Raw genomic sequence first — 13168 nt, 5'->3', positions numbered from 1 at the left:
TTTACGTTAGAATCCATAATACAGGCTCACAATGAGCGGCTAGGAGGCAGAGGGGGGAAGGTGATAGGTTTAGGGAGAGGGTATGGGAGACTCTTTCAGGAAGACCAAGAGGAACAAGAAGAGAAAAAAAAGACTCCTACTAAGGAACTAAGAAATGGAAACAAACTTTCCAAAGGTGTCATTGAATCACAGGAAGCACCTGGGAGTTCCTAATGGGGATTTGGTAAGGCAATACAGGCAGCTGAGCACCTGTGCCTAGATATGAGAACTGGCAAAATGACTTAATCAACAGGCCTGTTGCTTGCCGGGCCTTTTCAGTGAGAAGGAGCACTTGGAAGACCCAACAGGGGGCAAAGACCCCCACCACCTCCACAGCCCCTCTGTGTCAACAGGCCTTAGTAAGACTCCACTCCTTGTGTGTAATGTCACATGTAATCATTTTTGCAATAAAGGATCCGATTTCCGACAGACAGCCTGGGCTCTAGGTGGGCGCTGATCCAGTGGGCGGTCTCTTCTACGTGGTGGACAAAAAGATTTTGTTTTCTCGTCACACATCGTATTTCAAATTAATAGGACAATTTTCTTCATATCTTTTGTGTTTATTTGGGAAAACATTTTAAAAATCATTCATTTTAAAAGTTCTAAATTTTCTGCTTTTCAGACAGCCGTATGTCAGTCGTGAAGGTGTTAAGGAAGATCTAGGTTAAATGGAAAGGTTGTAAACCAGGCCTAAGATCCAATTTTTCGGCAACTCTTTATTTGGTACTTGTTAGTGTCATCTCAAAAACTTTACAAATGGATTCGCAAAAATCTTAGCTTTTTTTTTTTTCCCTCTCCTTGTGGAGTCTCAAGCAAGATGGGCATTCTCAACCCCTCAGCTACAACCCATTAACACACGTCACAAAGTGGAAACTGATGCAGCAGACATCTGATAATTGTTAATCTATTATTGGTGTTTGGTGTAGCGATCTTTTGATCACTTTTGTAAGACTTGGAATATATTTATATAACTAGTCTGACTGACCGTACATTATTATGCTGCACCACGGTCTGTGCAGACCTCACCTGCAGAGGCCAGTATTTTTGTCTGGCACTTGTCTACCCTAATGCGTCACATTCACTTTTCACTTTTTTCATATATTTTTTTTTTTTCTTTCTTGGTCATTTTAGCTATGACTTTGACTGTGGCATAGTCTGTAAAGGTCTTTTCATTCCGTTATTATGTATTTTAAACTAATTTAATTTGCTTCAGGGTGCATCCACACATTCAGTTTTTCAGATGCAGCTTTTGGATCCTAAAACAGATGTGGATGAGGCCTTATCATTGAAAGAAGCGGCTCCTCCTCCTCTATTTTCACTCCACTCCTGGTTTGGACATGAAAAACTGCATCTGAAAAAAAATGAACGTGTGGATGCATCCACTTCTTACTCTTTGTTCGTCTTTCATTGTGTTTTATTTTTTTTTTTCCACTAGGAGACATTAAGCCAGAACCATTGTCACCTGCGTCTTCCAACTGTTTTGTGCAGTCTCCACTGCCTGCTGACTCCCCACTCTCCACCGCTCAATATGTACCAGTAAGGAATTTTTTATGGCACCCTCCAAAATCTGTTCTGTCAATGCTTTCATATCATTACATGTATTTAGTTGATGTGTATAGTTAAACGGCAGCACACCAACAATTCAATGCAAAAATTACCATATATACTCGTGTATAAGCCGATTTTTTTCAGCACAAAACATGTGCTGAAAAACGTCCCCTCGGCTTATACACGAGTCACAACGAGTTAAAAAATACTTAAAAAATAATAAACTTATATACTCGCCCTCCGGTGGCCCCCTGCAGCGCTGCTCCCCCGATGTCCTCTTCTGGCTCCCCCGATGTCCTCATCTGCAGCGCTGCTCCCCCGATGTCCTCTTCTGGCTCCTGTAAATCGCGCTGGGCGCCCCGGGAAACGGCATTGGTGGCGCCCAGCGCGATGTACGGAAGACGGGCGCGGAAGCCAGAATAGGACCCGCACGGACATCGGGGGAGCAGCGCTGCAGATCGCGGCCACCGGAGGGTGAGTATTTAAGTTTTTATTTTTTTTATGCTGGGCAGTGCTGTATACTACTGGGGGCAAGCTGGGCAGTGCTGTATACTACTGGGGGCAAGCTGGGCAGTGCTGTATACTACTGGGGGCAAGCTGGGCAGTGCTGTATACTACTGGGGGCAAGCTGGGCAGTGCTGTATACTATAGAGGGCTGGCTGGCTATATACTGGGGGGGGGGGGGTCTGTGACCAATCCATTTCCCGCCCTCGGCTTATACTCGAGTCAATAGGTTTTCCCAGTTTTTGGTGGTAAAATTTAGGGGTCTCGGCTTATACTCGGGTATATACGGTATAAGGATGTAAACAAATTCTATGTTTCCGTTCCTATTTAGGATCCCTTGTGAATCCTAAATGGCTTCCTGAATGGGAACAGAAATGTAGCCTTATTTGCACTCTGGGTGAATAAAGTACTCATACATTTTTTTTTGCACTGAATTGTACTGATGTATTTTCTTTTAAAGCATTATGGACTTTATGTGCAATTCTGTGAGCATTCTGCTAATCTTAGGGCCCTTTCTTAGCTCAGTTATTTCATCAGTTATTTGAATCTGTTATTGAGCCAAAACATGGAGAATACAACGCAGATAAGTGCTTATACACATGGTGTTCTCTTACTTTAGATGACTTAGTTTTTAAGTGGCACTTGTAGAGTAACTGTAATGTTCAAAAACTTTTGCCTATCTCTGTGCTAAGCAGAAATGAGCACTTTTCTAATTGGCTTTGATAAGCAGTTCACTATAGTTTGCCGCCAGCTTCCGTCTTCCTCTGCTCCTTCCGCCGCCTCCTCCTCTTGTCCCGCAGCCGCCTCCTTCTCCTCTTGTCCCGCAGCCGCCTCCTTCTCCTCTACAGCTTTCTCTCCCTTCGGGCCCCCTGTCTCCTGGCATTAAAAAAAACCCCTTGTTTCTTACCTTTCCTCTTTCCCCCGCTGCAGTAATTTCTTCTCCCGGGCTCCGACTGACTCAGCGAGGGGGCGGGGCCAGCCGGGGGCGAAACTACCTCCTCACAAGACTCGTGAAGCAAACACCATGTGAGGACATAGCAGGGGCTGATCCCGCCTCCTCCAGTCTTTGATGCTTCGGCTGCTCTTCAGTTCTTATCTACAGGACCAGGAGGAGGCGGGGGAGAGGGGGCGACCCATGACATTCTCCCAGCCGCCCGTCATAACTGGACAGAGCCCATAAACCGTGAATGTCCCGTCGAACCTGGACGGTTGGGAAGTATGCATCAGCAAAGGGCACTGTTACATGCATTAGCACAAGCAGCCCGTCAATAAGGACAAAGAATCACAGGCTGAAGCCTCTTCTCGGCATTAATATGGTACAACAGAGATGTCACCTTAACATTCTTCTTAGCAACTAGAGTGCCTTAAAGGACTGTCATCAGGTCTCTAACTAATTCTCTCACCACTACCTATTGGAGCAGCTCACATGTATTTCATCCTAGCCTTTATCTAGTCTATTTTATAGAATAATCTAAAATCATATTTCCTTTTGTATGTGAATGAGTCTTGGCACATGGAGAAAGTGATCTCTTCCCTATTACCCCTCCCCTCTCCTCTCCCTGCTCATGTCTGTGCGTCATGCATTAGTAAAACATTGCTAGTGTTTGTGCTTTATCTGCCTACATGCTCTTCCCAAACACATATGAGAGACAGACATCAGCTACATGAGCACCTGACATGCTGTGTTCTGCTATACTTTTGGCTGCATCCTGGAGCAGTTAAATACATACACGGGCTGCAGGGGGCTCGTCCACCAGCATCAGGCAGCACATAGAGGCATCCTGCACTAGGAGTGTCCCATCATTATACAGGCTGTCAGTCAAGCACTGTGGGTGTGGCTGTGTCACCCACTCATGAATAAGCTGACTGATAAATATGATAATGATTCATTGACCACTCTCGGGTCATTTGCATAAAACTTTAAGGTGTAGCCATAAGTTCAGTTTTTCAGATAGAATTTTTGAAGCCAAAACAGGTGTTATGGTGTTAATGGGCTGAGACAAATAATTGAAAGGTGCTGCTTGTTTTTCCTACTTTTACTCCATTCCTCGTTTGGACATCAAAACTGCATCTGAAAAACTGAATATGTGATGCAGTCACAGGCCGCGCCTAACTACGCTGGGGCTTCCATAGAGTCTGCTGTGATTTCATGTAATCACATACATCATGTACAGTTTGCTATTCTTAGGCTAAAGATGTCACTGGTCAAATGTCATAAATGTAACACAAGGCACTGTGTAAAAAAAAAATTACACAATATTTCTCAACTGTACATAGTTGTAGTTGAATATTAGCAGACTGTCCCTAAGTACAAGGAGGCCAGGCAGGGATTTAAAGAATAATGTGGTGTGGTTCACTGCCAGCCTGAAAGAGAGAAGAATCATGAACACCAGACATACATCTCAAAAGCTAATTTGTATATCAGAAAAATGCCTGTAATTAAGGTACAGTTACTCGCTGGCAGCGATCAGTCGAAGCTGTCTCGTTTTATGAATGAATGAGGAGGAAAATCCCCATACTGTAGTATGGCAGTATATGGTAGGATCAGACGGACAACCTAGGGGAAAGTACCCTAGGGGTCTGAAAAATAGGAAAAATTAAAAAAGAACAAAAAAATTGTATTAAAAAAACCTAAAAATTCAAATTGCCCCCTTTCCCTAGAACTGATATAAATATAGTCAACATAAATACATGGGGCATTTTCAGACGTGGCAATACCCAATCTATCAAACTATAACAACGTTCTTTCACAGCGTTTAACCCTGTAATGGAAAATGGCACCTAAAGTTGAAAATGGCACTTTTTTGCCATTTAAAAAAATATATAAAAATTCAATACAATGATCAAAAGGCCGTACAGTCCTAAAAATAAAGGGATTGAATAAGTTGCAAAAAAAATGATACCACCCACAGCTCCGGACATCAGAGTATGAAAAAGATATTCGCTCCAGAAGATAACAAAATAAAAAATATTCTTGTACAGGAGGTTTTAATTTTTGTAAGTGTATGAAAACATTATTAAACCTATACAAATTTGTTATCCCCGTGAGCAAACCGACTCAAAGAATAAAGTAGACATGTCATTTAGGGTGGGAAATTGAAATCTGTTAAATCCAAGCCTGCAAGAAAACGTTGCAAATGCGTTTTTTCTCCAATTTTACTGCATTTTTTTTCCTGCTTCCCAGTACAAAGCATGGAATATTAAATGCCATCACATTAAAGTGTAAATTGTTAGACAGAGAACAAGCCATCACACAGCTCTTTACATGGAAAAATAAAGTTACAGATTTTTGAAGGTGGGAAGTGAAAAATGAAAACGATAAAAGGGCATATCCAGGAAGGAGTTAAGGGAAGGCTAAGGCAGGCAGAAAGGAGAGGATTAGCTGGCAAATGACTGCAATAAGGTAATAAATTTATATTGGAAAAATCATAGTTTACAGCTATAGGAAAAAACGTTATAAACTACAGTTACATTTTAAAATTACCCGGTGCCACTGTTGTAATCCCGGGGATCTTGTGTGTGTTAAAGGGGTTATGCCACGAAACTAATTACTTCAAAAAGCTCCCAAAGAGGTTAAAATATTTCAAAAATCTATTTATAATGGTTACCTGGAATTATAAATACTTTTTTTATTTGTTATTTTGATGCTTGTGCAGCATCTATTCTGTGTCACAGAAAAGCAGATGTGGGAGGGGCCTAGCCAGGCACATGCACGGCACTGACAGAGGCAGTTCAACCACAAGTCCTATAATGCTTTACAGGTGTCTCTCTCTCATAGGGTATGCTTCCACCTGATGTGTTAAAGTAGTCCCTAGACTTACTACAGCTGATTCTGCTAAAGAAACGCCATGTCTCCTCCACCAAAGCCATGACACTGTTTCGTTCACCTTTCACCACTGTATATGTGAGATACATATAACAGCCAATAACAGCTAAGATATACGTTTTTCAAGCACATATAAAAAAAATTAAATATGAGCTAGGATTGGCTGCGAGGGGCAATATAGACAGCTTTTATAAATATTTTTTCTCATAAAATATAACATATATATATACTATACTGAGGACTAACTTGTGATCTATATTTATACATATATATACACACACACTATGGGGGTGGGAATAAAGCAGAGGTGTTATTTGGAGCGCACAGTGAAAGTCGTAAAAACCGACTCCTCAAGAAAGTGAGGCAAATGCAATAGTGGTGCATTTTTTTTTTGCTAATTTCACCACATTTGGAATTCTGGCAGTACACAGAAAAGGTAGAGAGTGCCTGTGTCTGTATAATGATACCAAACGTGTGTGAATAGGAAGCCAGAATAGGTAATGATAGGAGATTCCACTACCAACTACCATCTTAATCCATTCTGATAAACCATAGACATTACTTATAGATCCAGGCACCGGGACTGTGGTATCTTCTTATATTTGTTATCCAGGGCCTCCTTACTTCTAATATCAACTTTTAAAATGCTGTTAATGAGCCTGAAGGGTTCTATGGGGTGTTACCACGATTCCCCCGTGCCTCAGATTCATAGGTTAGATAGATGCATAGAGAGATAGATATGAGATAGATAGGGGATGGACAGATAGATGTAGGAGATGGACGGACAGACACTCACGTGTTGCTGACCTCTGGATGGTCTCCTGCTAGTCAGGGACAGGGGTTCTTTGTAGGACAGCAGGGTAGTAGAGAGGGATGCTCAGTAGTCAGGACTTACAGGAGGAGGGCTGCAGGACATATGTGAGATGAAGTGAGCTCAGGGCTCAGCTCCTTTACTTGTTTTGACTAATGGTGGCTACATGGGGAGGGGAAGGAAAGAGCTGCTACACTGCAATATGTTAGAGCTACAGCCATGTTAGGGGCAGACTGTGATCTGCATGGACCCTCTGTATTCCTGGGTGTATTTACCTTTAATGTGTCCCTGTTTGCTCTGGTGAAGTCTGATGTTATCACTGACACATTCAGTACAGACCACACTGCACTCGGCTGCACAGCTCATTCGGCCCCCTCCCCCTCACTCCCATTGGCTGCTCCCTGTCAGCTGGTCTCCTTCAGTCTGAGGCAGTGGAGGAATCTGCAGTCAGATATGTAAACAGACCAGAAGAAGGTGATTCCTTCTGCGCAGACTCGGCCAGGGGACAAGGCAGGCAGGACGGGACATAGCTACCAGCAGTCACCTTACAGCAGAATAGCTCAGTAAGGCTGCATATTTTCTAATAACAGTAAATGTTGAAAGTATACTGAGCTAGAGTATGTATTTCTGCTATGGTGACACAACCCATTTAAGCACTGGTTTATAGTGACTTGTCTAAGGCTTTTACACTTTTTACGTAGGATGTTTTGTGGTTTGTGAATAAAAGTCTCTCATAAGATAATATTCAAGCATAGAAGCCATCTATGAGGTTCTAATGAAAGTTTTGTTTTAATCTATTCACAATAGGAAGAGGTTGATATATCCTCTAGTTCTCAGATGTCTCCGGTTTCATTATATTCAGAACCCACAAGAAGTCCCAGATCCCCAGATCAACTGGAGGAGAAGCCAACAATCACATTACCCCTTAGTGCTGGTATGTACAGTTAAAATACGTATATATTTAGTCATTGTAATTTTTCAGTCACCAACCATTCGAGTATAATTGAAATGTTTTTGAACAAACTGCCTAACAGTATATTTAAAAAAAAAAAAAAAAAAAAACACTCAAAATGCATGTTCTAAATTATTATGCACAGCAGAGTTCTCAACCTTTTCTATCAGAGAAAAGCAGATGATAGCGGCACCTCCGTCAATAAATATATATATATATAATATAATATATTTCAAAGAAGATTGGTTATCAATGGAAGGTTTCTTGAGGGTGTTTTCAATAGTCAGGATTGTTGTGGTGCCAAGTTCCCAAAATAGTCAGTCCATGCAAAAAAATACAGATAGGATAGAAAGGACGGCACTCACCCAAATTCTGTAAGATTAACGTTCCTCTTTATTAGATATCAACCTCGATCATCACAAATGGGACCAAGCAGCTAGGGAGTGGAGCATGATGCTCAAAAGGAAGGCTACATCCGTTTCACGCAGTTCACGCTTCTTCCAGCCTCCACGCGCGTGAACCGCGCAAAAACGTCTGTAGCCTTCCTTTTGAGCATCTAATAAAGAGGAACGTTAATTGTACAGGATTTGTTTCACAATGTTTTTATTTGTATTTAAATTTTGAAGGGGTACAGAAATAAAAAGGGAGGGGGAAAGGAGGAGATGGAGAGTAAAGGCCAACAAGAGCATTTAACATAACATCTCTCAGACCCTAGTTGGTCTGGTAATTCCACATGTTACGAGTTATAGACCCACTGGATCCGATTTAAATTCTTCAAAGCATATTATTTCCAATATACGACAGGGGGGGGGGGGGGAGAGGGGAAACTAAGGAAGAAAAAAAAAAAGGGAAGGGGGTCCTGTTGGGACACAAATCTCCTCGTGGGTGCGGAGATATCTGGGATCCTTTCGTTGAGTAAAGCTGGACTGGGGGAGTGTCAGGTTTATCATAGTTATAGAGTATAGCATATTATAAATGCGCCTCCAATATCTACGAATCTTCGGACATTCCCACCACACATGGAAATGAGTGCCCCTAGTACCACTGTCTCTAAAGCACAGGGGAGAGTAAGTGGGGGCAGCTTGCGATATACGTACTGGGACTAGATACCATCGAAGTAATACTTTATAATTTGCTTCAACAAGTGCCATGTTTGGAGATTTTCGCTGTATTTTCTGCCATATTCTGCCTTTCCCGTAAAGAAAAGGATTTGTTTAAGTCGCTTTGCCATGCTAACATGTAGCCCAGTTTCCCATATTGATTTAGGATTTGATAGATATTCGATAAAGTGTGGGGGAGACCCGCTGTTTTTAGACAAAGGATATATCTGCTGAAATCTGTACGATTCTGCCTCTGGCATATCGTATTTTGATTTAAAATACTCCCTTGATCTAAGACCTTGTCTATCATAGAAGTCCCCTATGCGGTACAACCCCTTGTCTGTCCACCACTTAAATTGGCCATGTTGAAGGCCTGGAGTGAAGCTAGGATTGTTTAATATTCTTGCGACAGGAGTATGTGGAGACTGTAATCTATAGCTACGTTTGACTTTATCCCAAATCGAAAGCATAGAAGAGAGGAGTGGGCACATAATCAGCAGTTTTTCCCTGGGTCTCAACAAGGGTAGGGCATCAATCGGTATCTGTGGACAGGCAAACTGTTCAATTTGCGCCCAAAGTGGCAAAGCTTCTTTTTTGTGAAAGGTCACTAACCTGGAGGCATAATAATATTTTATTATATTTAAGTTTGCCCACGTATTCATGTCCCTTCTCGGTCAAGGTGTCAAGGGAGGGAGTTAAAAAGATGCCCAAGTAGGGAATCTTATCCTCCTTCCACTGAAAGTTAAAATTTAGCTGCAAGAGTTTAGCCATGGCAGGGGGTACAGATATATTCAGAGCTAGAGATTTATCGTGATTAACTTTCAAACCCGATAAAGCCGAAAATTCCTTTAAGATTTGGAGTAGATTGGGAATAGAAGTGAGTGGAGAGGATAGCATCAATAAGATGTCATCAGCAAAGAATGCACACTTATGCATCACGCCTCCAACCTCTAGGCCCCTCACATTACTTTTTGCCCTGATCAGATAGGCCAGGGGTTCCATTGCTAATACAAAAAGTAAAGGAGACAGGGGGCATCCCTGGCGTGTGCCCCTAAGTATTGGGAAGGGTGTAGATAAGTGACCCGCTACATTAACTCTTGCCAACGGAGAGCAATATAAAACCTGAAGACGACCCATAAATTTATCTTCGAAGCCCCATTTACCCAGAGTAAACCTCAGGTAATTCCAATCTATAGAGTCAAAGGCTTTATGTAGGTCAAGCGATAGGCACATGATATTATCCAGCGGCTTTTTACCCCACCCACTCCTTGCTAAGGAGATTAAGTCAATCAATCTGCGGGTCTGGTCTCCCGCTTGACGGCCTGGTATGAATCCCACCTGATCAAGGTGAATATAATGTGAGATAAATCAGTTAATTTTGGTAGCCACAATTTTTGTCAGTAATTTAATATTTACATTTAATCAAAGATATTGGTCTAAAATTTTGACATGAGGAGTGGTCTCTATTGGGTTTGGGTATAACAGAGATTATAGCCTGTAGAGAGTATGGTAGCGGTAGGCATCCATTAAATAGTTTGTTAAAGTATTTTGCCAAATGAGGTCCCAAAATTGCACTGAGCTTTTTGAAGTACAGTCCTGTGAAGCCATCAGAGCCAGGAGCTTCAGAAGGTTTGAGGGTTTTAATCGCAACCTCCACTTCCTGTAGAGTAATAGGATTATCTATTATTTGCCTATGGGTATCTGACAAAGAAGGTAATGAGAGGCCATCGAACATTTCCTCAGCTTTTGAGGAGTCAAATCCACTACAATCTTACAGGATTTGCGTGAGTGCCGCCCGTTCTATCCTATCTGTATTTTTCTGCAGAGTTCTCAATCTTTTTTCATATTTTTTTAAGAACAAAAAAAATGGTCATTTCTGACATGAGCATTAGCAGGTTATTACAAACTGAAATCAGACCATTTTCAAGTCAAAAATGTATTCTAGGTAATGTTACATTTGCACATAGGACCCCTTGTTCAAAAGGAGCTTCTGAACTTTTGTACATTTTAATTTGTCAGTTTTGGATGGTTTGTGCTTCAATTGTTTTGCATGAGCACAGAATACCCTCCCAGAACTTTGATGAGAACTGCCTCCTGCCATCATAGACACTCGTTTTGATGATGCTCCAGAGGTTCTTAACCCCTTAACGCTCTGCGCCGTAGCTCTACGGCGCAGAGGTATAAGGGTTGTATAAGGGTTGTATGAAGAGGGTTGTATGAGTCCTCTTCATACAAAGGTGGAGGTTTTTGCATTTTGCAGAAAACCCTCTCCGCTAATAACCGCGGTCGGTGCTTGCACCGATCGCGGCTATTAACCCTTTCAACCCCGCGCGCCGCCATCTTTATTACGATCGCCGCGCCCCCGAACGTCATCGGGGGGCGGCGATCGGTTACCATGGTAGCCTCAGGTCTTCTTTTGACACGAGGCTACATGGCTTATGCAGGTTCGTTACAATGAGCCAGTGGCTCATTGTAATGTATGACCTGCAAAAATGCCATATATTGCAATACTGTAGTATTGCAGTATATGGTAGGAGCGATCTGACTATCTAGGGTTAATGTACCCTAGATGGTCTAAGAAATAGTGAAAAAAAAAATAAAAAAAAAGTTTAAAAAATAAAAAAAATTAATAAAATATTAAAATTCAAATCACCCCCCTTTCCCTAGAACGGATATAAAACATAAAAAACAGTAAAAATCACAAACATATTAGGTATCGCCGCGTCCCAAAATGCCCAATCTATCAAAATATAAAAACGGTTACGGGCGGCGGTGACCTCAGAGGCAGGAAATGGCGCCCAAATGTCCGAAATGCGACTTTTACACCTTTTACAACATAAAAAATGAAATAAAAAATGATCAAAATGTCGCACAGATCTCAAAATGGTAGCAATGAAAACGTCGCCTCATTTCGCAAAAAATGACCCCTCACACATCTCCGTGCGCCAAAGTATGAAAAAGTTATTAGCGTCAGAAAATGGCAAAAAAATTTTTTTCTTTTTTGTACACATTCGTTTAATTTTTGAAAATGTATTAAAACACAAAACCTATATAAATTTGGTATCACCGCGATCGCACCGAACCAAAGAATAAAGTAGGTGTGTTATTTGGAGCGAAGAGTGAAATTCGTAAAAACTGAGCCCACAAGAACGTGACGCACGTGCGGGTTTTTTTCAATTTTTCCACATTTGGAATTTTTTTTCAGCTTCGCAGTACACGGCATGTTAATATAAATAACATTACGGGAAAGTAAAATTTGTTACGCACAAAATAAGCCCTCACACAGGTCTGTACACGTAAAAATGAAAAAGTTATGGATTTTTGAAGTTGGAGAGCGAGAAATGAGCAGGCAGAGATGCAGATGTTATTTGCAGCATGAGACGGTGCATTATCAGGCATGAAAATAATATTTCTGCGGAATGCATGGTTCTTCTTCTTGAACCATGGCAGGAAGAGCTGTTTGTGAAACTACACATACATTATGGAGTTTATCTTTATCCCTTCAGGGATTCTAAAGGGGCTTACAATCTCACTCCCCATGATTCTGCTCCATAACGTTGCTTCACCTCCTCCTTGTTGGCACCGTAGCAGTGTTTTCATGGGGTGTCCATCAACCAGCCATCCCCCGGACCATCTGCATGGCACTCATCGGAGAACAAAACCATTTTGAAGTCACTCTTCATGTACAGTTTGGCCCACTGGAGCCGTTTCTGCTTGTGTGCAGTGGATAGAGGAGGTTGACAGGATGGCTTACGAACAGCTGCAAACCTCTAAAGGACCCTGCATCTTGTTGGTCGAGGGACGTTGGAGGCACCAGCAGCTTCAAAAACTTGTCTTGCAGTACATGGTAGGAACGATCTGACTATCTAGGGTTAATGTACCCTAGATGGTCTAAGAGATGGTGGAAAAAATTTTTAAAAAATGTATAAAATATTATAAATTCGAATCACTCCCCTTTCCCTAGAACTGATATAAAACATAATAAACAGTAAAAATCACAAACACTTTAGGTATCGCCGCGTCCCAAAACGCCCGATCTATCAAAATATAAAAACGGTTACGGCCGGCGGTGACCTCCGAGGCGGGCAATGGCGCCCAAATGTCCAAAATGCGACTTTTACACCTTTTTACATCACATAAAAAATGGAATAAAAAGTGATCATAATGTCGCACAGTCCTCAAAATGGTAGTAATGAAAACGTTGGCTCATTTTGCAAAAAAATTACACCTCTCGCAGCTCCGTACGGTGAAGTATGAAAAAGTTATTAGCGTCAGAATATGGTATCTTTTTTGTACATATTCGTTTTGAAAATGTATTAAAACGCAATAAAACCTGTATAAATTTGGTATCACCGCGATTGTACCGAACCAAAGAATAAAGTAGAGGT

The 13168-nt window shown here is 41.6% G+C and overlaps 1 protein-coding gene across 2 annotated transcripts in view; it reads left to right on the top strand.

Moving 5' to 3' along the window:
* ATF6 (activating transcription factor 6) overlaps positions 1-13168 on the top strand; it is a 274539-nt gene that overhangs the window by 39202 nt on the left and 222169 nt on the right. The window contains exons 4-5 of one of the 2 annotated variants that reach the window (XM_072128529.1): positions 1475-1575; positions 7536-7662. In XM_072128529.1, coding sequence (XP_071984630.1) covers positions 1475-1575; positions 7536-7662 — 228 coding nt within the window. The remainder of the gene's footprint in view (positions 1-1474; positions 1576-7535; positions 7663-13168) is intronic. The other variant, XM_072128530.1, reaches the window with a different exon arrangement.

The sequence above is a fragment of the Engystomops pustulosus genome, chromosome 10, assembly GCF_040894005.1.
Source record: "Engystomops pustulosus chromosome 10, aEngPut4.maternal, whole genome shotgun sequence".
Classification (NCBI taxonomy): Eukaryota; Metazoa; Chordata; class Amphibia; order Anura; family Leptodactylidae; genus Engystomops; species Engystomops pustulosus.
The sequence above is the reverse complement of the archived record's forward strand: the minus strand, read 5'-3'. Positions and strand labels throughout refer to the sequence as shown.